General features: G+C 42.8%; 1 protein-coding gene across 5 annotated transcripts in view; it reads left to right on the plus strand.

The window, feature by feature from the left end:
• Positions 1 to 27,163, plus strand: part of ZNF608 (zinc finger protein 608) — a gene marked incomplete at its 3' end in the record, with an annotated part of 113,425 nt that overhangs the window by 74,476 nt on the left and 11,786 nt on the right. For all 5 annotated transcript variants that reach the window (XM_079785795.1, XM_079785797.1, XM_079785798.1 and 2 more), the window contains one exon: positions 27,024 to 27,111. In XM_079785795.1, the coding sequence (XP_079641921.1) occupies positions 27,024 to 27,111 (88 nt within the window). The remainder of the gene's footprint in view (positions 1 to 27,023; positions 27,112 to 27,163) is intronic.

The raw sequence follows: 27,163 nt of genomic DNA on the forward strand, positions 1-27,163 counted from the left end.
CACTAGCTGTTCTGGTTCTGATTCTCCAGTGGCACTCACAAAGGCCTTCAATGGCATCTCTTCAACTTCATATAAGTTGAGAACACACTAGAGACCATAAATATGTGCCACTCTTCAAGTATGCCTTCTAAGAGAACCCGTGTTGAATAAGTAGAACTCTGCATGTCTCCTGTAGCCTTATCTTGCTACCCCTTTCCTCTCTGCCGAAAGCCCTTTTCTCCCAGATCTTCTGCGTGGCCAGCTGTGCCACATCTGTCAGGTCTTGGTTCAAATATTACCTCCCCAGAAAGACATTTTTTGACTCCCCAAACTAGCTTCTGTCCTATCACTTCCTAAGCCTTACACTGTAATTTTCTGCAAGGACTTAGTATCTAACATTATAGTTGCCTGCTTGGTCATTATCTGTCTTGTCCCATGTGGTAGGTGGTCCTGGAGTCTGTCTTGTTCATTACTGTATTCCAAGCACCTAGTAGTGCCTAGCACATGGATGGGGGTGGGCATAAAAATGGATTGAGTCAATGAATTTTTCTTAAATAACAGATAAATTAAGGACATTCTAAGTAAAAGATAGTTGTAGTCTTATGGTATGTGTCCTAGTAGAGACAAGAGATTTTTAAGCAAGACATCAAACGCCTTAGGCTTTATTTTTTCTCATCTGTAAAATGGCGGTATGGATGTAGTAAATAGAAAAACATTAATAGATATAGCCTTAGCTGGATGTCTTGGTTGGTTGGGGTGTTGTCCCATACACCAAAAAGGTGTGTGTAGGTTCATTTCCTGGTCAGGGCACATGCCTAGATTTGGGTTTGATCCCTGGTCAGGGTGCATGTGGGAGGCAACTGATCAATGTTTCTCACTCACATTGATGTTTCTCTCTCCCTCCCTCCCCATCGCCCTTCCTCTCTTTCTCTCAAATCAATAAAAACATATCCTAGAGTGAGGATTAAAAAAATAAACCACAAAAACATTGATATAAAATGGATTTATTTAAAATGGAAAAATATGTGTTGTTATTATATGTGTTGTTTACATTATATAAACTGCTCTTAAGGTTGTCAAAGGGAACTTGGGATAAAAGTGTTTTAGAATTTTCCTGTAGGAAAACAGTCTTCAAACATAAATATACCAGTCAGGTTAAAAGGCTCCAGGAGACTGTCTCTCTCAACCCATGACTCCAAGTCAGCCTCGTTAATTTTCATCAAGAATCTGCACTCATTTGAATATATGCACCTAGCTGATATGAACTGGAAACTTGCTAAGAACATTTTTATTTTCTGCTCAACACTTAAGTATTGAGAGGTCTGCAAATTTACCCTTGCTGGTACTTTGTTGTAATATTCTCTTGTTCTTTCATTTAGGAATATTGTTTATCTGATCAGTTGAGTTGTATTCCCTTCAAAGGAGAGATTATTTTGTTTTTTTATGTGTTATTCTATTGGACAAACATAGTCACGTGCTCCACAGAGAACGATTGTTTGGGTAAAACCTTACTGTTTAAATATTTTTTTTGTTAACCTTAGAATCTTGTTTTTCTCAACCCAGACTGCACATCAACATCTTTTTAGGAACTTTGGGAAAATGCCATGGCATTTCCAAATATTCCGACTCAGTTGCTTTAAGATGAAGTCTAGATATTTTGTTTATCTTCATAACTTCCTACAGGTTATTCTCATCAGCAGTCAGGGCTGAGAGACCAGTAAAGAAGAATAGTCATTAGTTCACAAACATCCACTAGAATCACCTGGGGTCACTAGAACATGCTGATGCTTGGGTGCCCCTCTCAGAGGTTCTAATTTAAACTGGCTGGGCCTCGGGGTTTTAAAAGACCATTCAGATGATCCTAATATGCAGCAGTTTTGAACAAGTAGGGGCTCATTGGAGGTATTACCAGACACAGAAAGGTCTGTGCAACGTTGCCTGGTGCTATTTTCCAGGAATGCTCACCGAAAAGCAGACCCCACTCTAGAATTGCCAGAAAAGTGGTTGGGAACCTGAGGCTCTGCAGATGCTTTTGTGATCAGGCAAGTTGGGGGGCATGGCCCGTGCCCAGTAAATACTCCACTTCTTACTATATTATGGTCATGGGTGAATTGTCTCATAATTTACCTGGTCTGCCTCTGAGCAGAGAAACCTGCTTTATAGGCACTCACTGTCTTATGAATAAAACAAAAGTCTTTCAGATTTAGCAAAATGTGTATGAGCAGCAAAAGGTCTCAATTATGTCCTTTCAGCGAACAATTGCAATTGCTCTTTTTCTGTAGTTAAATAATCATAAACTAAATGCTGCACAAATCCTTGAAATAAAAAGCCTATTCGGAGACAGACATTCGATCAAAGGAATATGCCAAATTCTCAACTGTTTATTATAACGAGTAGGGATATCTCAGGTAATTAAAAGCTAAAACCGATGAAAAAGTCTCCTTGTACTTGAAGGTCTTCTCTCCTCCTGCACCCCTTCATGGAGTCTTTCTAAAATGGGGGAGGGGGCGTACGGGGCTGTTGTCTGGTTGTGTTTCAATTTATTTCATTCATGATTTTGCTCTTGTGGATATAATCAAAATATAGTATTATATTAACCTTTTGCACTGGGATGTCGAATGTGACTCGACACGGTTAGCATTAGAATAAAGGAATCGAGAAAAAAGCAAGCGAGTGCAAAGGGTTAAAAACAAAGAAATGAACAAGCAAAGGTGAAAAGCCAAGAGCTTTTGACCTCATTCTGTTATGTGTCTAGCATTGTGTGAGCCACTAGAAATGAAAAGTATTGGACCATCTCTTGTGGTTGGAGGATAAATATGAATGTTTTGCAGTGTCTAAATGTACAACTTGTTTAATCTACCAGCTGGTTAATCAATTGGATGGTAATTAAGCGTGGGAGGTATATATATAATATATCATACCGCCTGGTGTTTCTGATCATTTGTAAGAGGTTCCCAGGCATTTGTAGGAGAAAGATCCCGCCCCCCTCCCCCTCCCCAGTTAAGAGACTGTGTTTAATAATGACAAGCACTCCCAACTTTGTGCTGAATCCATTTGAAAGGATGCACAGGTGTGTGAGGCGTCGAAGATATCAGGGGCTTCAGAAATTTATTAATTGCATGTGCCCAGTCACTCATGTTATGCTTTCTCTGCCGTTTGAGAAGCCAGCCCAATGCACTCCCTTTTCCCCTAGTTCCATGGTCGGCAAACTGTGGCTCTTGAGCCACATGTGGCTCTTTGGCCCCTTAAGTGTGGCTCTTCCACAAAAGACCACGGCCTGGGCGAGTCTCTTTTGAAGAAGTGGCGTTAGAAGAAGTTTAAGTTTAAAAAATTTGGCTCTCAAAAGAAATTTCAATCATTGTACTGTTGATATTTGGCTCTGTTGACTAATGAGTTTGCCGACCACTGCCCTAGTTTATCCATAGTCACCTTAATTTAGTAGGACCTGTCTTCAAGCCTCTGACAAATGACTTGGGCTCATACTTCTTTCCCATGAAAGAACTTTTAGGAGACATATTTGTTTTCTCTGGGTTTCCTCTGAACAAAGTCAAGATCTGATGTTTTTGCCTTTTAGTATTTGAGATGCTAACATCAAAAGGCTGCTCCTTCAAAGAAATCCATGTTGCCATTTAAATGGTAATTACTTTTCTCCTGGTTTAGCTCTAGGCTTGGTAAATTTAACTGGCTCAGTATACTTGTTATGCTTGTTGGTACTATGGGATGAGAGTCTGAATCAAAAACACTAAAAGTTGTGATTAGGAAGACAGTTGAGCACCTAGATTGAGGATTTGTTCCAGTGTTATTTAAAATCTTAAACTAGCCCTGGCCAGGTGGTCAGTTGATTGGGGTGTTGTCCTTACACCAAAAGGGTGCATGCAGGTTCCATTCCCGATCAAGGTACATACCTGGGTTTCTGGTTGGATTCCTGGTTGGAGTGCATGCAGGAGGCAACCGATCGATGTCTGTCTGTCTCTCACTGAAACCAATAAAAAACATATCCTTGGGCGAGGATTTAAAAAAAAAAATCTTAAACTATGTTTCAGTGAAAATACTGAATGATCCTTTTTTTTTTTTTTTTTTTTGTAATTATCTATTTTGCACGCAATTTTCCTTTAGTCCCTGGAGATATTTCCAGTTTTCTCAATCAATATAGCCTACTGATGTAATTGAGGGTATAGTTTGATTCGTTCTTTACAGATTGATTATTTTCATGAGTACTAGGATCATGTTTTTTAAAAAGTGCTAGGCCTGGAACCCAGATCAACTGAATCACACAGTATTTAGGGATCAGACCAAGTCATGGCTACTAAAAATAATCTCCCCCCCCCCTTGCCCCCCATAATTCTAATGTGTATTGGCAACCACTAATACAAGCCAATTCCTCATTTTATTTTGTCAAGTAAGAATGAAGTCAAGTTTATTTAACTAGGTACCTATTACTATTTTATGTTGTATTTTCTCAGTAGAATTTTCAGGGAAAGAAAGATTTCAGCTTTTTAATAATTTACTGAGTAATTTCTTCATTATTTGACCCTTTCTCTGTAGAATTGGGCTTTTATCCTGTGCACTCCAGGATAAAAGAGCCCAAGGACAATACAATGTGTCTATCTCTTAACCACTATTTCTATTTTCTTATGAAATGCTTTTGGCTAAAGGCAAAGAGACAAACTTGAGTGGAGGTACTGTGTGAGTGGAGGCCTTTGGGAGAGAAGGTTGGAAATTGGATGTGTGGTACTCACCTGTGCTGTAGTCATTATTAGAAGCTTAATGTGGAATGGGATTTGTTTTTGTGGTTTGTGGTTTCAAATGACCTTGTGGTTACCGAGGGTTATTTAAAACCCCAGGTGGCAAGGTGAGTCTTGGTGCATCACCAATCTAAGAATTCACCGGGAGACATGCAGGTTGAAAAAGGCTTTTCTGGACTTCTCTTCCTATTGTGTGTCTCTACTTCTTGACCATTTAGTTAGCGGTTCCTTTGAATATTTTATTATCTACTTGGTTTATAATCAAGACCACCCATCTGATACTAGGCTGCTGACTTTTCCTCCTGCCTTTTTATTCCCTCAAGCCCACAGTGCATGTGTATTCACGTTTTTGCTTTCCATTCACGGAGATATCCAGCTGGGAAAATATAGTGTGTACAATACTCTCTGCCTTCAACTGACATTGCTCATAAATTGCAACAGAAACACTGCTATCAGCAGCTTAATAGCAGGTAGAATGCAGCTCTGCATATCACGTCTCAGCAGGAGACAGAAACCGTGGCTACCAAATTTCCAAAGGAGAAGGGGAGGGGGTGGAAAGTTTTCTATCTAAGAATAACTGAAACAACATTGAAAATTGATGCACTGAGAGCAGCTTTTTGAAAACGACTTGCAAGGGCTGACTCCGTGGTTGCTCTGCTGTCACTTTTTTGCTGAATTGTTATTTTTGAAGACCTCACAAGAGGTTTGTGGCGGAGCTGTGTAGAAAAGGCAAGCTTGTTTGCTTCTCTCTCTTCCTTACTCCATTATTTTCTTCTTTCCTCTCTCCCTCCCTTACTCACTGCCCCCCCTTCTTTTCTTTCTTTTTCTTATCTTTTCAAAAAAGAAAATAAAAGGTCTTTAATGAACTTAATGAAAAGGGTACTTGTTAACCCTACCGCAGTGATTAGATGGAGTTGGAAGTTACCCTCGGGCACCCCCACCCTGACTTATTGCTGGGTCCCTAGTAGAGGAATCCAGCCCATAACGTTGCAGAAGCTAGCTAGCCTTGCTGTTAGTCCTGTCTCTGAACCACAGTTTATTTGGTCTTACACAGTGATCTATTCAGTTATTTGACTTCTGGTAAAAGCGCACACAATTATGTAGTATTTCAAGATGTTAATATTAGGCTGTGATGTAAAAATGGATACGTTTATTTATAGGTTCTTTCTGTTAAAAAAAAACAAACTGTAAGGAAAACAATTGCTCCAGTGTGAGAATCTCCATTTTATCTTAATAAGCGAGCTTATATTAATATTGTGAGAAGCCCCAGTTCCCCTCTACTTTTGTGAGTAGCCATAGCAGAATTCTGCCTCTTGTCAGAAGAGCTTAGTGTGGATGGTGAAATAATTCTTTCTTTAAACCAAGTTAAGCTGTTGTATTAATACTCCTGTCAAAGGGCTCAGGTAGATGAAAAGTTCTCAGCCTCATTCCAGGCTCCTTGGTGATTTTTCCTAAAGGAATCATGTAATACCACCTACCCCCACCTGCAGCCCCGTTCCCAAGAATGTTGGAAAGTAATTAATCAAAATCTTCATTCCCCATTTCTTTCCTGGAAAATCTCAACATGGTTTATGCATGTCTTATTTCGTGAGATGCATGGTTTTCTTTAAAGTCTGTTAGCCTTGTTGCTCTAAGAATCACTTTAGATGCATGGAGTAGAGCTAAGAATCAGTGTTTTTAATAAGCACCCAAGGGGATTTTTATCCTCCAGTGAATTTGGGAAAACTTTAAGAGTCTGATAGGCCTGGGTTTGAAACCCACATATACCATCTTCTAGGGATGCATGTTTGTTTGAGAGAAGAGATTCCGATTTCTCTGTAAATCACCCAGGACCTGAGGTTCAGAAACCTGCCCTATGTTTATTTCAAAATTGGAACCCTGATTCTTAACATTTAGCCAAAGCCAGAGCCTCAAATCAAAGCCTATGGATTGACTGTCAGTATCGCTCCATTTGGTTTGGGTGTTGTGCGTTTTCACCCCTTCCTGCGAGGTGCCTTGGCCGGGTACCCCCTCCATTAGGCCAGGAGGTGGGTGACTGGTTGCCTGTTCCAAAGCAAAGACAGCGAGTGCCTGGGGCGCAGCCGTGCCATTGAGCAACCAGTGGCTACGTTTGAGCCTCATGAAAAAATGAAGCAATTTGAACAAGTGGCTGGCAGTGCCAGTGAGATAAGCTGTTTTGTAACGTGATTTCTTACAGTGCAGAGAGGCGGGCAGGGTGTTTTGGGGGCAAGAGAGGGGGGAGTCACCAGGCTCGTTCTCTTCGTTCTCTGTCACTTGCACCTCTTACCAAGGTGCTGTCCCGGAAGTCTGTGGCCGCACACACTGAAGGCAATCCGGGGTCCTGCTTCATCCGACTTCTTGTTGTTTTGCTCGTGTTTTTCTGCTCAGTGCCCTAGGAAAGGGGAGGCCCCGTGTGACCCGCCACAGGACTGTGGTTATTGTTGCTCAGTGCTCCGGCGCTTTCTTTACCCAGACCTCAAAGGGGCCTTTTCTTGATCCTCCTCTTCTCCGTGGCAACTTCTGGTCACTTGGATGCGTCCGTCTCACTGGGTAAAATGCCACAATGGCTGCTGGCTGTTGGTCAGGCCTCCCAGCTGTGTGGTGGGCTTTAAAGGAACTTCCTGCTCATTGGAGAAGCACTGAGAAACTGTTGACTGCTGTCCTGGTCGCCACGCACCCTGGATGCCGCTGGGTGGACAAAGGGTCAGTGGAAGTCCTGGAGCCTGGGACCAGTCATTTCATCTCTCTGGGCCTTCTTCTCGGTAGAGGGAGCAAGTTTAGAATAAGTGATCTCCAAGATTCTTTTGTGCTTGAAAAGTATATGAAATTTTTGGTGTGTTTTTTTTTTTATGGGGATTTTGGACACGATATGATGAAGCTTATTGTGTGTAAATGATGTACCTTGTCATCAAGATTTAGTGCCCTAACATATTAGTGCAAGAGGAAAACCCCTTAAATTGAGGGCCAGCTGTGTGTGTTCACCCTCTTTGGCCGGTATACATGGGGATCCTGAGTGATTGATTGTTACAAACCAGCACCGGCCTCCCCTGCCACCCCCGCCCCCAAGTTCCAATTCCCAGTTCTCTTCTTATTGCCCATGTGACCTTTGGCAGCAACTTACTACCTGCTTTTATGCCTCAGTCCATCGTTTGTGAAATGAAGATAACATAGTACCACTCCTCCATTGGGTTGTTAGGAGGATTAAATGAATTAATATTTTGAAGACATTTTGAATTGTGCCTGATACACAGTCAGCACTAAATGCACTTGTTAAATTAACAAGCAAACAAGGTACCACCCGCAGTGTTGTAATATTGGTTCTAGGCAAAGACAGGAGTGCTCTCATGAGCATGCCTGCTTGTGCTCTGTAGTCTGGGATTCCAGCCTAGATGATAGGAAGACACTCATACTTGTACATACTCTTACATGTACAAGAATATGTACAAGTATGAGTGGCGGTAACGTGTCCTTTCCTTTTGTTTTGTTTCTTTCTTGATTTTTAAAAAATACTTTATTGTTTAAAGTATTACATATATCTCCTTTCCCCCTCCATTGACCTCTCCCCAGCTGTTCCCACCCCCAGCACATCCGCTCACCCCTCTACTGTCTGTGTCCATGGGTTATGCTTATATGTATGTCCTTTCTGAAAGCCACATCAGGCTGTCTTCACAGCGAGTTCTTCCAACAAAGGTGACCACGAGGGCGGTCACGCTGTATCGCAGGATCTGCAGTGAGCGAGCACTGCCCCAGGGCCCAGTTTCAGTGCTTGTCAGAAGCACCTTCCCTCTGAGGTCACGTGGAGGGGCAGGGGCAGGAAGAGGTGTAGTTGGGAACAGTGCTCCATGTGTAAATGCTTCGTAAAAAATGTTTATTGCTCCCTCTCCAGCCCCCAAACCCATACTGGTAAATTTCTTTTATTTCTTTTACGTAATGACGGGTTGTGAATGCATTCTAAGAAGAAGTTATCTTGAAAGATGGAGCCTAAATTCCTCACCAACTCAGGCAACTCATTTACTTTCAGTTGACTTGCTAATTTATATTGAGTAACTGGACATTGACACCTGCAGTCGCCTGTGTCTGTAGTGACCATATTTACTCAGGTGCTGATCGCTGGCATTTGCATCGTTGTTGTTATGGCCATGCATTTTTAGAATAGCAATTTTCATAAAAAGTTGTTTTAGTATTTCTTTGTTACACTGTAGAATATTTGCCTGCACAGTGTAATTTATGCTTATTTACCAAGTTTCTGTTTTAAAATAGGCCCTGGCATAAAATCAAGCTAATTTAATTAACCAGAATTAAACATTAAATGCCACAATTTGTTAAACAGATTAAAACACTTGTGCACAGCAAGCCCAGTTTGTATTTTGGTCATTTGAGTTGTGAAGAGACTAGTCAAAATGAGTTACCACCTTCTGGGGTGGGAGGGGAAGGGGGGTGCTTTTGCTGTATGATGAAGGCAGGGATGTTGCATTAAGAGCCAGGTACATGATCCTTAACAGCTTAAGGACCTGACATTTTTAAAGAAACAACTCTGTTTGTGTAATTGGGAGAGCATGAGCTATTCTAAAGCACACCAGGAAAGAAAATCTGCATTTCAGTTGGCACCAAGAAAGTGCCTGTGAGAAGTCACGGGCCACTTGTTGAGGACAAGTGATGAATAGTCCTCACTTCCCGTAATGCTACCTTCCAGTTAGAGTACCACGAACCAGGCCCAGCTCCAGGCCCCCACACTGCCAGTGGCACGCCAATCAGAGGCAGGTGAGATCATCGGTGCCAGCAAAGATCACAAGGAAACATCGCTCTAAGCTTCTTCACGCGAGTTTTCCACTGTGAATAATCGAGAATGTGTCACCTAGGATTTGCATTGCTGAGCACTAAGTTAAATAATTTTGTACCTCCCTGAAATCAATTTCTGGTTATCACACATGCAGATTGAAACCCTGGCTTTAAAATGGACATTCAGCAAATAACACTGATGTTTCCTGAAAGGCAAGGAAGGCTGTCATTTCATGCTTCCTAGGCTTCACCGGCTATTTCCCTTTGGTACACACAGGCAGCCGGGGCCGCACACGCGGACGAGACCATTATGGAGAGAGAGCTTTCTGCTCTGTCAGCTTTGTTTTATAAAAGCTCTGCTTTCTTTATTGCCTTTATCTATTACATCTGTAACATTTATTTAAGCAATGACAAATCTCTCTTTGGGGCCCAGAGTCTGGGAGAATAACCACGGGCAGGCAATCGGAAGGAGATTTGTTGGATATGACTGTTCATTAAATTGCAAGGAGTAGTGGGAGAGGTCAGCAGTCCGCATCTGCTGTGGCTGGGCAGGTTATACTCTGTGCCTAGAGCTTCGGCATCAGGTGAACGACAAATGTACCTCATTAATTGCTTTTATAATCCTATCTAATAAAGAGGGAATATGCAAATTGACCATCACGCCATCACAAAGATGGTGGTGCCCATAGCCACAAGATGGCAGCACCCAGTCCCCTCAGCCCCGCCGGAGTCCTCCAGTCCTTTCAGTCCTGCCTGGGTTGCCACTTAGTAGGGGGTAGCAGGCGTGCAGTGCGGCCGGACCCGCCCTCAGCCCCCCAGCTGCCCAGGGCTGACATGAGGCGCAGGCAAGCCTTGGATGACGGCTGCCCAAGGCTTAGGTAACCAGGGCCAGCCGAGCTTGCACTGCTGGCAGTGGCAGCAGCAGAGGTGTGATGGGCACATCACCTTCCCCTGATCACCGGGTCGCCTCCAACCCCTGAGAGCTCCCGGACTGTGAGAGGGGGCAGGCCAGGCTGAGGTACCCTCCCCCCACTCCAGTACATGAAGTTTCATGCACCGGGCCTCTAGTAGTTCCATAAAAATAGATGGCTTCTGAAATCCCAGAGGAAGATTCCTGGTTTCTTTAACTTGTAAGAGTACTTATTTCAAAAAAATTTCTAATAAAAAATATAAGATATGAAAAACCAAATTACTTGCATCTATATCATTATCAAATTATTTTTAACCTTTTGCACTCGGATGTCGAGTGTGACTCAACACCGTTAGCATTAGAATAAAGGAATCGAGAAAAAAGCAAGCGAGTGCAAAGGGTTAAAGTGGAGAGAATCAACTGAGATGGACACCTTTACTTAGAAAGTATCAGAGGTAGGTGATAAATAATTCTCAACTCCACAGTTTTCACTGTTATATTTTGATTTGTATGCATAATTATAACATCGGAGTTCATTTATAGTCTTATTCATTTCATTATTTCATTTGCCTTTAAGAAAACATTTATTGAGCACCTGCTCTTTGCAGGCACTTTGAAAGTCATTGTGCTTAGTCTCCTATGAGAGGCTGGGGGTAAACGCAGGCATCCTGAATGTCATGGTAAGGTCTGTGGTAAAAATATCCACAGGGCCTGTCAGGCAGTCTCCGGGCCTCCTGGAGTTCAGTGCACCTGAACTCGGACATTCAAAGGGACTTGGAGGTGTGAGGCAGGTAAGAGTTAAGCCATGACATTGGAAGCATAACCAAGGCCTGACTTTGGACAGTGGTATGGATGGAGACAAGGGGACGGAGTTGGGAATTAGTAGGGAGTCAAAACAGGCATGATTTGGTGACTGGTTAGATGTGAGTGCTTCAACAGAAGAAGTCTGGACTTGTGAATTGTGTCTCCTTTGAAACCACATCTAGAGTCATAAGAAGTTGGAACTGTAGTCTAGTGAATTCTAGAGTCATCCCTAAGTTTTATACACTATAGTTACTGTCTATGCAGTTCAACATAATTATAGAGGTTTCTAGGTTCCATGCCTTCCCCAGACCACTGTTTTCTCCTAGAAGGCACAATATGGGAAAGGAGACTAGTAGTTCAACAAATTAAGGTGTATAGGCATTGGTGTGCTTAACAACCAGCTCTGGGGTGGGAGTTTCAGGGTCAAGGAAGACGAGAACTCTGATTCCTAGTGTTCCTGTTTTTTGTGGTGTATCTAGTGTTCTCACCATGGTCAGTTTCAAGCTTCCGATGGGATGTCCTTGGACTTGGATTTGGGAAAAATGTGCTCCGTGTCCAGCACATGCTTCCAAGTCCACCTGGGTTGCCACTTAGATGGCCTTACTCACCCCGTGGATCCCCATCTTTGCATATGTAGCTCCTTCAAGAAATTGTGTTATTTATGGACTTGTTCATGTAAACTTACATAATGCGTTTAGGAGCATGGTGACTGTGTTCAAATCTCTGACATTGCAACCTGGGGCAAGTCAGTTGGTTAAGCTTTCTTTCATAGAGTTAATTTGTTCATCTGTAAAATAGAAATAATAAAAGAACCTGGCATGTAGTGCTGAGAAATGAAATAATATAAGTGTAAAATCACTTATTCTTATGACTTACACATAGTAAAGCACTCAATCAATGCTCCTTGTATTTATTTTGTGTCTTTATCCCCTGGGGACAGTAACTCAAATGTTAGCTTCCTGTTGTGTAAACTAATGCTTATTTTATTAGTTGTGAATTTCGTTCTTTGAAGCTTCAAAGGAGACCAGAAATTCAACAAGTATGCTAAGATTTGGTGGGCCATTCTTGAGTTCACTTTGTCCACAGACTTAGACACGTTAGTGATACCTATTTGGTGCCCTTACAGCTTCCATCTGTATTGACTCAAGTCTTATAATTTGTAGCCTGTCTTTATATACAGCACCTACTTGAATATTTTAGTTGATTTTCTTTGAATCTTTTTCTAACTTATTTTTGCATGGTAAGAAATAGGACTACCTGCCCTAACCGGTTTGACTCAGTGGATAGAGTGTCCCTGCGGACTGAAGGGTCCTAGGTTCGATTCCAGTCAAGGGCATGTACCTTGGTTGCGGGCACATCCCCCGTAGGGGGTGTGCAGGAGGCAGCTGATCAATGTTTCTCTCTCATAGATGTTTCTAACTCTCTATCCCTCTCCCTTCCTCTCTGTAAAAAATCAATAAAATATATATTATTTAAAAAAAAAAAGAAATAGGACTACCCAAGGAAGTCCTTTTATGTAATAACAGGCTACACATTCAGTTTTGTGGGGTTTTTTTCCTAATAATTTACAAAACAATTTTGGACCCTGGTAGCCCATGATATTGATGAGTTCAATGTGGCTTTGACTGTGCATTCTCGGTTAAATTAGAAAAATTCCAATTTTTGCTAATATTAAAGTTGAGTTGGACTGAGTGACACCAGAAACTGTAATGTGCTGAACCAAGAGGCTTTTTCAGTACTGAGAGCACAGTTTGTTCTAAGAACCACCACCTTTATGGACAGCCTCTCCAGTTAGGCTTAGAGTCACATATCTGGGGGTCAGTACACTATCAAATGCACACGGAGCAGAATTTAATTGAAAAATGTCTTTCTATTCACTCACTTGGAAAAGTGTGCACTAATTCATATGTACTAATTCATATACTTGGATGTGAATGAAATGGCATAATCTCTTGGCTAAACGTTGAAGGATTTTGTGGCTCAAAATGTCCAAATTAAAAGTTAAAAGTTAAGTAAAACACACACACACACACACACACACACTAAAAAAACAAAAACCCCAAACACAACCCTTTGTTTTTTGGGCATTTTTTTTCCCTGTATGCAAAAATTCAGTTTCCAAAATGTCACCATGTGATTTCTCCTTTGAATCATTCAGATTCTAGCCTGTTGCTCAATATTTTCAGCAAGTATATTTGGGGGCTGGGGCTTGCTGTGTGCTGGGCCTGGATTGGACAAAAACACGCTGTACTCAGAAACAGACCTGGTGCTCTGGTGCTTGCTTTTGACCAGGCCACTGCCTTTCCCCTGCCTCCGAGAGGTCTGTTTGGGTAAGAAGAGTTTTCCTGGTTTTTCTTTCAAAGGAATCAGGGAGCCTTTGGACCAATAATTAATTCTGCAATGTCTTTAGAGTACAGAATTCTTCACCAGAGCCTGAGTGGAATTCTGTAATCTTCACCCTGGGACCATCCAGTCAGTTGCTCACTGCTCACAAATATAGCTACTAGTTTCCACTGAAAATATCTTTAGTCATTTTAAACAAAGGGCACAGAAGGAAATAATAGGTTTGTATCTCATTTCTCCATCAAGAATTTTCCTGCCCCATGTACTAATCCCCACAGGTATTTGCCATGAAAAAATATTTAATCCTCCATATGCCAAATCCCAAGTGTTAGTTCGCATTGTCCAGCCAAACATTCTGTGTTTGCATTGGTATTAGATTGAGCAATTCAGAGACTGGTGGGTACAAATCAGATTATTGTTTAGAGTGTGTGTGTGTGTGTGTGTGTGTGTGTGTGTGTGTGTGTGACTTTTGAGAATATTAAAGACAACGTGGGAAGATCTTGAAGTGTTGAGTCAGGTCTTCTTTCAATGAAAAGAGGTGTATAAAACACACCCTGATGATGAGCTGCAATTAACAGTGCATTACTTTCTGGAAAAGACTTCAAGCTGGCTGCCCTGCAGGTCAGAGTCAATAAAGACTGAGTTACTAACAATAGCCTTTCTCTCTCCCTGAAGCCTTGGACTTAACCCTAACTTCATCAGACAAGAGAAGAGAATAAAGCGAACAAAAGGAGTCTTGGAGGTTGACTTGGGCCTAATGCTCAGAGGCCGTAAAAGCTGTCAGAGAGCTTGATTGATTGGCTCTCACGCCTTAGTCCCCAGTGCAGAGCACTAATGTTCCAGCCTCTTCTGAGAGGGCTGATGTGCCACCTGGGGTCAGGACAGATCGGCCTGGGGGCTAATGTTTCAGAGGAGGCCAAAGTGCAGTCAATAATTTATACGGAAATTTGTGCTTAGAGTCGCAAGGAAAGCAAGTTTTGACTCCAATTCCAGTCTGTCCACAAAAGAAGTCTGGGTCAAACTTTAGATCATCCGGCTAACATCATTGTGGTGTGTGTTAATAGCACTTAAGACAAACTTTAATTGAAGAGAATTAAAATCATTCTGGAATATTTATTTAGCAGTTACGTGGAAACAAATTTCAGGAAATTCAGAATTGATAGGTGAAATGGGGAAAGGAAAACATCAGCGATTTTGAATTTATTTTAAAAAACACAAAAATAAATTGCCCCTAGAATGTAAGAACCAGATCAGGTTAAATCATAGTGACTTTGGAAACTATTAAGTGTCTGTGGGGAGAGTCGGCTTACATGCTGTGAAAGTGAGCTCACAGGACTGACAACATGGAGAGAAATGTTAGGTAATATCAAGGACTGGGAGAGATACACGTATCAGAGAGGAATTAGGTTGCACTTAGCCACCTTGAATACTTCTTCATCAGGTTGGCAGAGAAATGTAACCAAAAGGCAGCTTAGGTGGCTGTGTGTGGCTGTATGTGGGAGTGTGTGCATAGAACATCCCTGTGTCTACATAAACACATGCATTTATACACTCAGCATCCAGAAATAGAGCGAAGCAATGACACCCAGCAAGGCTGGTCAATCAATAACCAGCTAAGTTTTGTTCTGCTCCAGCAAAACGAGGCCTTGCTCCAGTAAGTGCTAACAAAGGCCCTTTTCCCTCTGCTCTGCTGAGGAGAGCACTATTAGTCAGGCTTCATTAGGCTTGTTTACAGAAAAGAGCTGGTCTCTAAGCACGTTATTGAAATACTTGTAACTCTGTTGGGCTTTTTCTTCCCTGAAAGATAAGAACTTTGGAATGTGGGGTGGGGGAGGGTGGGAAGGCAGCCTCTGACCATTGTCAAGAAAACTGGCCTGGTGAGATGGGAATTGCAAAGATGAGTTTGCATTTAACCTCATCTGCGTCCCCAGAGCCTGGCTGCAGGGTCTCATTGCTGCCGCCCAGGTGCTGGGGACCTTTCACGTCACCCTTGGTAATTCATACAAATGTCAGGCGTTCAGGTCGTTTTGCTGTTCCTGGAAACTTGACTTGAGGGTTTCCTTACCCCAGGCCCCAGGGAGGAGGCTTCAGTGGTTTGGAACTGCATTTCACAGTCAGCGTTGTTACTGAGTGGTGTCCGGAGGAAATGTTTGCTTTAAACAGTGGGTATAATTGGAAAGATAACTATATTGGTCCAAGTTGGTGTTGCGTGTAGAAATAATAAAAGTCCTTAATGTTGGAATTTACAGCCCTTAAGATTCTAATGTTGGAATTTACAGCCCTCAGATTCTAAAAGGTACATAGACAACAGACAACAGTATAATGGTTACCAGAGGAAAGGGATTGGGGGATGATTAAGGATAAAGGGGGCCAAATATATGGTGACGATCATTTGACTTTGGGTGGTGGGCACACAATGCAGTATACAGATTATGTATCATAGAAATGTACACTCGAAACCTTATAACTTATTAACAAAAGTCACCCCAGTAAATTTAATTTTAAAAAATTCTAAAAGATAGATATGCCACATGCAGTTAGCCTGGTCACCGGGAATACAGGACAATTAGTGTAGGTGCCTCTATCTGGAAGGAATGCAGGGGGCTGGCTGCTGGCTGTATTCCAGGGTGGAGAATTCTTGGTATTTTGGCACCTTCCATTCCTCAGCTTGTGACCTGGTTTATGGGGGAGTTTCAAAGGTGAGGAAGCCCAAGTCCATTTGCTGAGGGACTCTTTTGTGCCAGGGCCCATGTTAAGTGCTTTACATGTCACACCTTATTTGGTATTGATATTTTCCCTATTTTACAGATGAGGAAACAAGATGGGGGGAAGGGGGTCAGAGAGTTTTAGGAGCAGCTTTGAGGTCTTTGGGCCAGGAGAGTGAGTCTCCAGAGCTGTCTCTCAGGCACTCAGGGGGCTCCATTTGATCAGCAATCACTTTTATTCTTTCTTCCTCCCTAGTCCTCAAAGCAAAATTGACTGCAGGCTGAGCTTGATTAGAGGTAATTCCTCCAGCTTTCTTTATTACATTCGGAACCAGAGCCATAATTATGTGGCTTCACTACCTGAGTGTGTGAACTACCTCCCACGCTGCAGCGCTGCTGTGGGGCAAGGCCGCCTCCAGGTGAGAGCAGGGCGGTTTACCAGGGACAGAAACCTCCCTCACCCCATTGCCTTTTATGGTGAGGGCACCGGCTCTGGTTTCTCTGACATCCGCATTCCTTCTTAGATTTGCCAGGATGGTGATTTTCACGTGGCACACAAAATGTACCCCTTTGTGTGGCATATACGTGCAGAGCCTTCCTATTCTCTCTCACACACACACCGTTGAGAGAGGCCGCTCCATGTTTTTCAGCCGCTGTGGTAAATTGCTACTTTAAATTTCAGCAAGTGGAATAATAGCAGAGTGATCATCTCCAGTGAATGCCGTTGGCCTTTGTAAAGAATGGCTTGTTTCAGAGGTTCTGCGATTTACGGGGACACAGCTGGTGGCCAGGAGAGCTGTAGGAACGCGTGCTCTCCTGGGCCCGGTAGAGCTAGAGATGAAAAGGGCCCAGAGCTGGCACAAAAGCAAACAAGCACTCTGACTTTAAATAGAGCATCATAATTTATATGAACCAGGTTCTTCAGTTCCAGGGAGATGCAGCGGTAGCAGCTTTTTGATGTGAGTGTAATTGTCAATTGGTTCCCACTGTCCCCTGTACCTCAAGGACTGGGGATGATGAGAAATTACTTTAAAACACGGTCCTGTAATCTTGAGTGATATTACACATGTTTTGACAAGCAATTCGCTGGCACTGAAACCTGAAACTCTGCTAATCTGCCACCTAGATGGATCTCCAGCAGGTCTGTGGAGAGGACTCGGTGATGGAGGAGAAGGGAGGGCTGAAACCTCACGTTCCCTTTTCCGAGCCTGTCGCCCTTCCCCGAAGTATATGAGGTTTTTCATTCTTACGTTTTAGTTCCTCTGCATCTTCCATTTTCATTCATCTCAATAATTACTTTGCCTTCCTGCCTGCTCCTCCCTCCCTCTCTCCTGCCATAGGGAAAGCCTTGGGCCAAGACAGATTGCGCCTGCGCAGGGAGGTGGGGAGGTGGCGTGTAGCGTTTAAGTGACTTTACAAATGCACAGTATCTTACACCCTTCTTCCCCCCATCCACCCACCAGAGTACTCCCTGTTAGGAGAAGTGGCAAAGGTGAGGAGCTTTTGCCTTTAGGATCATTATTTTCCCCCTGGATTTGCTCTTTTCTTTATCCGTTTTTCAGGTTGAAAGTAGCGGCATTGTGGATCCTGGCTATAGAAGTTGTTAGATCCTGTAAATAATATGAAGTGCAGGAAATGACAGGATCGATGATGTGAAAGGCCTGCATTCTTTCAATTGCTTATCTTCATGGCCTGCGAGTCTGGAAGTGCTTCCCTCTCCTTCTGGGGGATCCTGGCTGTGAGCTTTGTGCCAGGACCTCGTGTACATGGGTGTCTCCTAAAAGAACATTCTTAAAGGAATGGCGTGTTAGGAGCAATAACCATGTAATTATCATGGCTCCATAGTAGTCCTAGTTGAGTGAATACTTATCAATTACCTCTCCCAAGGTATGTTTATTGATTTTGGAGAGAGAGGAAGGGGAAGAGAGAGAGAAACAGTAATTGATTGCTTTCCACATATGTTCTAACCGGGGACGAACCCACAACCTTTTTGGTGCAGGGGGCGACGCTCCAACCAACTAAGCCATATGGCCAGGGCCCTTTGCCAAACTTTTGAATGCTTTTATTTAAAGGAAGAAAAAATAACCTCCTGGTGAGCTAATAATTAAAGCTTGTGAGACTGGATTGGGGGAGGTGAGTCAATTCTGTTGTAGTTGGCATTGAACTCTGGTCTACCTGTGAAGAAAGGGAGGAGGAGAATGAGAAATCATTCCGATACTCTTATGTGTCTAAAAGGAGGAGAGGACATGAGGAAGCTGTTGGCCCTAGAAATCAATCATCTAAACTCATCATATTTCAGGTAAACCAATGTGTGCTTGCAAAGGAGCCAGAGAAAATGCAGGTTTAAGACTCTGCACTGGAGGTCAGAGTGGCGCTGTTGCTTGTCTTTGTGCCACCAAGCTTCAAGGAAAGTTTAATCAACAAGAAATGAAACCTCTTTATACAAATATATACCTATACTCCAAACATATACATGTTCAGTTCATGTATTTAAATTGCTCCAGATGTTTGTCTCAGAAGACTGTATTTTTTTTTCCTGCTCTTCCCCTTTCCCTTCTGCCTCCTTCCCCTCCTCCACCTTTTATCATTCACTTGAGCATAGCACCTCATCCTGCTGTATGTTGGCTGAGCGTTGATGGACCACAGCTTGGAAAGCATCCCCTGGGAGGTGCAGGAGGTGGCTTTGATGCGGCCTGGCAGAGTGTCTCTGACCTGCTGCCCTGGTTGAGGCAAGCTCAGGGGGCTTGTCTTCTTCCCACCATCCACCCTCTCAACACTATCACCTAAACCTGTCCTCCCGCCAGTCCCCAAGTGGGGACCCTGGGTACCTAAGCAGAAACTATTAGAGGAACTACCTAAGCACTGAGGGCTACAGATTGTGGTGTGAATGGTTGCAATATATATAATTTCAACACTAGCCTCAAGCCATCAAGGATAACGTTGCTTTAGGGTGTATATATATGCCTAACTTAAAAGCACATGTTTTTTGTTACCGATCATGTTTAAAATTACTTTCTAAAGATCTATGTGATTTTTTTTTCTTATTCCCTTTGTTCCCCCAAACTCCTATATTGATATCTATGACATCTTGTAACGATGGAACTTGCTAAAACATATGTACTGAGTATGTAAAAGAAGGAAAGCAGTTCTTTCTGCAGTAAGCATGGAGCTCTAATGATGTGTTTTGATTTGATTTTTTAGAAGTTATATCTTAGGCTATCAAAGTTGTTATTTATGTTCAAACTTATATAATACTTGGTCTGTGAAAATACTGTCACCATCTGCATATGTATGTGTGGGACAGCATTTTAGTGTTCCCGGTGGTGCTGTATAACAGCCTGATTTCTGCTCCCTCTTACTCACAAGACTGCTTGTGTTTTCTAGAAGTGGGAAAGGATAACGTTACTGAGGAAGCAAGAAAAGAAAGGCAGCAAGAGCTTCTTTTAGCTGACCAGTCAACTGGATATTGACCACCTGTCTTCCTGGGAAAGAAATGGATGGCAGTGAATAAGCGAGAGTCTAGTTTTCCAAGAAGCTCAATGATTTTTCCAGATCAATACAGCTCGTCAGGCCTCAGAACAAAGGCTGTAGGGGCGGTGACAGTGATGGAAGTGGCTGTGTGTTCTTTTGTGTATTAAACCATAAGACCCACGGGGAAACAAGGTTTCTTCAGCCATGTTTTTCCTTTCTTTTTTTTCTTTTAAGGCTTAGTCACTGTATTTAGGCGGGGGGGTGGGGGAGAAGCCTTTCAGATTTTTATAAAAGATTTCCATAGATGCTATCTGATGATCAGATTTACTTTAGCAAGAGAAAAGCACATCAAGTAGGAATGAATACCATCTCTTAACATGTAGATTAGAACAGCATCTTGCCACTGCTTTTTGCTTTTTTGGTATTGGTCTAGGATACTTATTTGGGTTAAGGCTTTATTTTATTTTTTCCTTGTTATTTATGGAGACTGTTTAGGTGAACCAAAAAGAAATGTCTGGGTGCCCAGATTAACCTCTGGCAAATAAAGAATCATCACTACCCTCCCATAAACGAACCTTGTTCCTAATGTCCTGAAAAATAACGCCAAACCTTAATAGGAATGCTGAACTGTCATCTGAGAGGTTATAATTAACGCAGATAGAGTGGTGCCAACATATTCCAGCCGCCGACAGAGAATGTCTATCCAAACCAGCAATTTTTAGCCCTTCAGTCCTTTAATCTTTAAGCTCACTGTGCTTTCATAAAGTAGTACATTAACACCAGAGCAGTGTGTCTCTGGGGTTAATGGCTGGGGTGGCAGCACACTAGGGCATAAAGTGTTTCATTACACTTCCCTTTGTTAGTGCTGCCCTATCTCCCAAGCTCCATTGCCGTACACTGTTTGTTCAGATAAAGCCCAATGTTCAGGGTGACTAATCGCAGCACTGTGTTCCAGATGGTTTGATTACAGGATGTGGTTAAAGTGACTCTTCAAACATTCGGCCCAGCAGTAGGGCTCTTTAAAAAAAAAATACTGCATTTTCTGGTCATGTGACAACACTTTCTCGTCCTAATGTTCCATATATACTTGGCATGGGTACTAGGAAAGTCCCTGCGCTTTTTGGCTGTCCGGAATTTCATTGGCAACCTTAGTTGTAAATTTAAAATTTCCCCAAATAATTATAAACTCAGCGTTGTCCTTTGAAGAAAGACCGACCTGAAGGGTGGAAACTCTGAAGCCAGCAAAATGAACAAGAGTACTACACAGGCCCCCGCTGTTTAAAAGGGACCTGTGTTGGATACAACAGAACCCCAAGAACAAGCCATTGGAGGGAGTTCAGTACAAAGGAGTGGTGATAAATCATACCGCGCACAATAGTCGCATTGTATAAAAATATAGGGTAATACGATATCTGAAATATATGAACTTTATCTTGTACTCATGAAACCAGCATTTTGTGGCATTTTAATTGTCACTAATGTTTCTACTGAAAAATATATAAAAGGAAAGAAATGTGTAAACTTTTAAAAAAGGGGTGTGTGTGGCATAAATGGGTTCTGTTTCATTGTTATTAGAATGGGGTTTCTGTTTTCTGCATGAGTGCACACCAAGTCCATCCAGATGTGCTAGTCTGCATCAGAGTTCAAAAAAGTTACGTCTGATTCCAGATTCGGCATTTGCAATGCTTGGCAGAGAACTTCTGTCGCAGGGATGAGGCACTTGAAAGACTCTGAAATGGTCTTTAAACTGTAATACAAACAGCTATGCTGATCCACTGGGAAATCAGCCATTTGCCCAGTTCTTGAAGAAACATCTTCACAAATACCAGAAACAGTAATTCATAAACCATATTTATAACATCTTTGGAGCCAAATCTCCCCGCAGAGAATTTCTATCATCCATAAGCCAGTGGAAGATTATGCTTATTGAAAAAATATGGGAACAGTGAAAAGAAGTGACTAAAATTTAAATCTAGATTCTCTTCCATCACCACCTGGTAGTTCCTGGTGTTCCATCACAGTTCATTGTGATGCTGAATGAACTCTCTCTCGGTGCTGGGCACTGTGCTCACAGGTGTGCGAGGTGCAGACACTGCTCTTGTTTTCAGGGAGTTGTAGTCTAGTTGGTAGAGACAGGCATACTGTGTGTAAGTGTTAAAGGGACCGTGTATTAGGTTAAGACAGATAGTCTCAATATTGTTTAAATACAGTGAGCGTTTGTTTGCTGCTCACCTCGTAGACTAAGTCGGTATTCCTGTCTGGTTATCCCCAGATGAAGGAGACCCTGCCATCTTCTTGTGGCCTTCAGGGTTGCATAGTCTCCATCCCAGGTCACCCAGAAAGGGGAAGAGATTAGAAGAACATGGATGGGAGATTCTTATGGGCCAGGCCTGGAAGTGACACATGTAGTTGACTCACTTTCCTTTTTTAGAACTGAGGCACAGCATCACATCTAACTGGCAGGGAGGCTGAGAAGTGGCTGGCTGAGAGAGAACATGGATTCTGTTGAGCGTTCATTGATGAGGGGACTGTATGGAGTGAGTGAGGACAGAGGAAGGAGTGGCCTTTGTGTGTGTGTGTATGTGTGTGTGTGTGTGTGTGTGTGTGTTACTGGAGAAGATTCAGAAGAGATAACATTTGCCTTTGTCTCCGTTTGGTCCTAATTCATTGGGAACCTTCAGTTTCCCTGGGGATTTGGACTAGGACAGCTTTAAAGTCGTTTTTGTTTTTTTTCCCCATGGGAATGAAAAGTGACATAGAGAATGGCTGAGGAAACTTGTTGAGGCTGGAGGGGGAAATATGAACTGGAGGCGAAGAGAAAGTCAACATGGTCATTGACCTTGCCTGGGTGAACTAGATGAGGGGTGGACTGTCTCTCCAGGGTATCAGAAGGCACAGCGAGGACCATGGTGTTCAGGCAGGTTTTAGGTTAGAACCAGAAACAACTTTTAAACCAGACGGCTGGAGGATAAGAGGTCAGTTGGGGCTGTGAGGGCTGGAGAAAAGGGGACACACACAAGTATTGGCTTTCTCATCTCATAGCTATTGCATCATTGGGGCTTTGGCCCACCACAGTCCTCTCAGCCTTTAGTACCTGTAACCTTTAGGTTTCTACACTTACTATTAACTTTCCCTTCCATGCTACTAATTCAGATTCCCAAAGTAAGTCCCTGTGTGGTTGCCACCACTTCAGGCACTCATCACTGGAACAGTCAAGTGAGGCCAGGGTTGGATTACTGGTCTAGGAGCCTAGTTCCCTAAGATTACCGTCTGAGCAGGGACTGTGGGCAGGACAGGCACTGTGAAAGCCACATCCAGGATCTAGTTTATTGTGATGGATTAAGGGCCCTACTCCCTAAGTATGGGTAATATGCGAACTATGCTTCCACTTCTGGATCATAGGGTATCCCTGTGTTGGTCCTGTTCTAAGTCTTTGGGTGGAGTTCTAGCCAAACTGTGATTTGATTCCACAGCACCAGGTAAGTGCCTAGTGTATGCCCTGTAGATGCACAATAAATGCGTAATGGGCCTGACCATCTCTCTGGGACCACTTAACTGCTAAGTATTGACATGAGGAAATGACAGAACAGTGTGACAATGGACTCCTTCTGAGAGCTCAGGGCTCTTTGACTTGTAGAGGGAAGGGGCTCAGGTTATCGAACACATACCACATTATTAAGTGTCCTGTAAGTAATATGCTTTATGGGGGCAGCAGCTTAGATTCTGTAGCAGTATTTAAGACAAAGCCTTAATACAAAGAAGAAAACCCTGTGTGGCGAGCACTCTCAAACCATCCATTGCTCTCTTCTTACTTCATTGGTAATAATCATCAGATAATTTTCAAATAAAACGTTACAGGGCAGGCATTATTAGAATTTTGAGAACGACCATGCCCAGCCCCTGGGTGGAAAGGGAGGGTGACGACCCTGGTGGGATACTTGAGAATATAAAGATGAAACGGACTTGCAGAGGTTGTCCCTGGAGACTAGCTCATAGGCTAGGGTTTGAAAGAATAAATATGCATTAAAAGAAATATTAAGTCGTTTTTGGAATAAATGCATATTTATTTCCAATTTGCATAAACATCAAGCCAGAAACATAACTCTGCACAGATTTATAAAATTCAGATTTGTACATTTAAAGGACCAATTTTCATTTGGAGCCTTTATTCCTTCAAAAGAAGTGGAGTCAGCTTTATGTGACCATGGGTTACAAAATGTTCAAGATGTCGAGACTTCAGCAAAACCACAAACCATGTACAGCTTTTAGAGCTGAAACACCACCTCTGTACTTGGCCTCTCACAATAGGATGTTGTCTAAACAGAGACTTCCTTACAAAGAAACAATACACTTTGTCGTTTATGAGAAGGGTTCCTTGAGCCTTCATTCCACCCTACAGCAGCAGATCTGACTGTGCAAACACACACGTTCTATAGTCGCACGGGAATTCTGGGCAGATAGAAATACTCTGGCATTGTGAAGTGGCTTGTACATATAAAGAAAAATAGACACAAGCACACATATTTAATTAGCTCTCCGTGATGGAGACTGTTCAAAATCTCCCCAGGAATAGAGCATTTTAAATAAGGAGGGTAGAGAAATAAAGCTGACCTATTGAAGCCCTTTGAAATTGAAAAAAGACTGTAAAGATTTTTTTCTCCACCGAGTGCTAATAATACTATTTGTTGTACTTAGATAAGAGGTATGCTTGTGTGGCTTCTAGAAATGGTATCCGGGGGTGTGAATAGTTGTACAGTGTGGAAGTTGCAACTGAGATTTAGTCTTTGTGACAGCTTTAAATGGTAGACCCGGATAACCAAGGATTTGCTTGTTTGGGATCCCTGCCTTCTCACTGGCCCTCCGTTTTCCTTTGTCCTTTTTGGAGACCAGGAGTTAGGATCTGCGGGTTTGGAGCGGGCTGGTGGGCTGCATGGAGCTGCGCAGGCAGCGTGGGTCGCGGTGGTAAACCAGCACCGTCACGCAGACGAGCTTTCATCACACAGAACGGCCTGCGGTGATCAGCAGAGCCGGGTCTTGAGGGCAGCGCTCTGGCCCCGGGAAACCCGGCTGGGCGCACCAGTCCCAGCCTGGCCGGCCAGCCCGCCTCCGGGGCGCAGCCCCCTCCCTCCGGGGCGCTGCTTTATCCGCGGCTGCTGCCTCCCTGCTCCCTGTGGCCGCCCTGGGCCCAGCCAATCAGACGCGAGCGTTCCCAGCAGGCACCGGCCAATCCGCGGCCAGTATTTGCTGGAACCGCGAAACCCTTAGGGGAAAAGCAATAACAAAAGCCTTTCACTGCTGACAAATGTTAAGTGTCTGTGCAGACTTTTCCTGTTTTTAATTTTATTACTGCAAGAATGGAGGGTTTGTTGTTTCTTTCATGTTTCCTTTCAAGCAATTTTAATTATACATTTGTGCTACATCAGGGACTCTGGAACGCAGTGATTCAGCCTATTGCATCTAAAGCTGAAATGCAGTAACCTTCTGGCAATACAGATATATTCCTGTACTGTAAATATAGCTGACATGCTAAAGAATTTTAAGCAGCTGTAAAGGTCTTTGACACCACACACAGTGCCCCAGAGAGCACATGATGTGAAAACCAGCTCTGTCTTCCCCTTGGCCTGCTCTCCCGCCCACTCCCTTTTCCTGAAGGGATGTGCTCATAAAGAATCCTTTCCTCCAATTGTTGTCTTGTGCAAATTTTGACCAAATGCCTAATTACCGTTGATTCCCATCCCAATGTGAATGTTATACTCAATGGTGTTTTTTTAAAACCATTCCTGAGGGGCTTAGAGTGGAATCAACTGTCATCTGAGGAAATGCTTGCTTTGCCTCATGCTAGCTTTTCCCTCCCCTGCTAGACTATTGCTACAGTGAGTAAATTCAGCTGTTACCTAAGTAATAGCAACATAGACCATATGGGAAACAATTTTTAAATCTCTTTTTGAGGTTTCTGAAAGGAATCATTCCTTTCCCCTACTTGAGTCCCAACCATTCAAATATTTTACCTGGTGTTAAAATGCTCCCAAGGAAATGAGTCTTACCTTGTGAGGTATTCCTTACCCATAAAGGAGTTCAATATAGGTTTTTTTTTGTAAAATTCAAAATGGCAGTGAACAAGTGAGCAAACCAGCTAGAAATAGACTTTGAGTAATGTCCCTTTGTTTTTCTAAGAAAGCGTGGGGGGGGGGGGGGGAGAGGGGGTAGGTACAGAAAAGAAAACAAAGGCTCACTTAAATATTTTATTTCTTTACCCTAATATTTTATGTATGCCTCAACATCTAGGTCCTTGTAATATATGCTTCAAATGAGTGATTTTTAAAAAATGGCTCTTGTCCTCTAGTGAAATAAAGAGGATGTTATATTTTGTTTCCCTGTGACATTTGGTATACTAAGTGCACTTAAGTTTCGTGATTCACAGATGCAGTGCTAAATTAAATCGTCTGTCTGCAAAGCAGTTGGGAAAAGCAAAATGGCTTGCAGGAAACAAGTGTGCTGGTTTGAGGTTTTTTTTTCTAATCTTCTGTGGCAAATGCTTACTAAAGTTGACTCTAAAGATAAGCCCAAGAGCAAACCTATTGTGCACATTTATTTTCTTAAGAGGCCTATTTTAGGAGTCTTTAATATGAAACAAGACCAAACAGTGAAACAGATACTGCACCAAGGCTGATTCTTGTCTCACAAAGCCAGAGAGGGGAGGATTAGGAACGATAAATCATCTGATTGTCTGTTATCTGGACTCCATGCCCCCTGCTTCCCTGCTGTATACCTATATTTGTGCACCCACATAATTTTTTTCAGTAAAAATCGCTATTATTTTATATTGTTGAATTAGAAACAAAACCGATTTCTTTCAGTCACCTTCTGGTTTAAGCATTGGTAACTGGCATTTAGTTTTTGTTGGCTGCTTGCCAAACGAAAGCAATTATGTGTAATAATAGAAAAATTAAGAGGTGAGTGTTGCTATTTTACAGCAGGACATGGCAAAGACCATTTCCTTCTGTCAGCAGTATCTTGATTACACTCTCACACACAGCCTTACCCTTTTGTACTGCATGCGCATGAGTACACACACACACACACACACACACAATTTCCTGTGGGTTTTCATTTGGGGTCACTGAAACCAAAAAGAGGAAGAATGCAAACCACAGCTTTTGAAAGCAAATGAGAATAGAACTTTGCTGGTAAAGCAGTAGTAATAATAATAATAATAATAAAAATAAACGAACTGTAACTAGAGTAATCTGTGCTAACCAGGGTCCTCCTTCATTCCCCACTCTGCAGGTGTCCTAGTGGTTAACGTCACGTGGAGGAACAAGACCTACGTAGGGACCCTCCTGGACTGCACCAAGCACGACTGGGCCCCTCCCAGGTATGCCCAGAGCCGTTTGTTTCAGGCTCTGTTTTCTCTCCTCTTTCCTCTC

This window comes from Cnephaeus nilssonii (assembly GCF_951640355.1).
Source record: "Cnephaeus nilssonii genome assembly, chromosome: 2".
In the NCBI taxonomy this organism is placed as follows: domain Eukaryota; kingdom Metazoa; phylum Chordata; class Mammalia; order Chiroptera; family Vespertilionidae; genus Cnephaeus; species Cnephaeus nilssonii.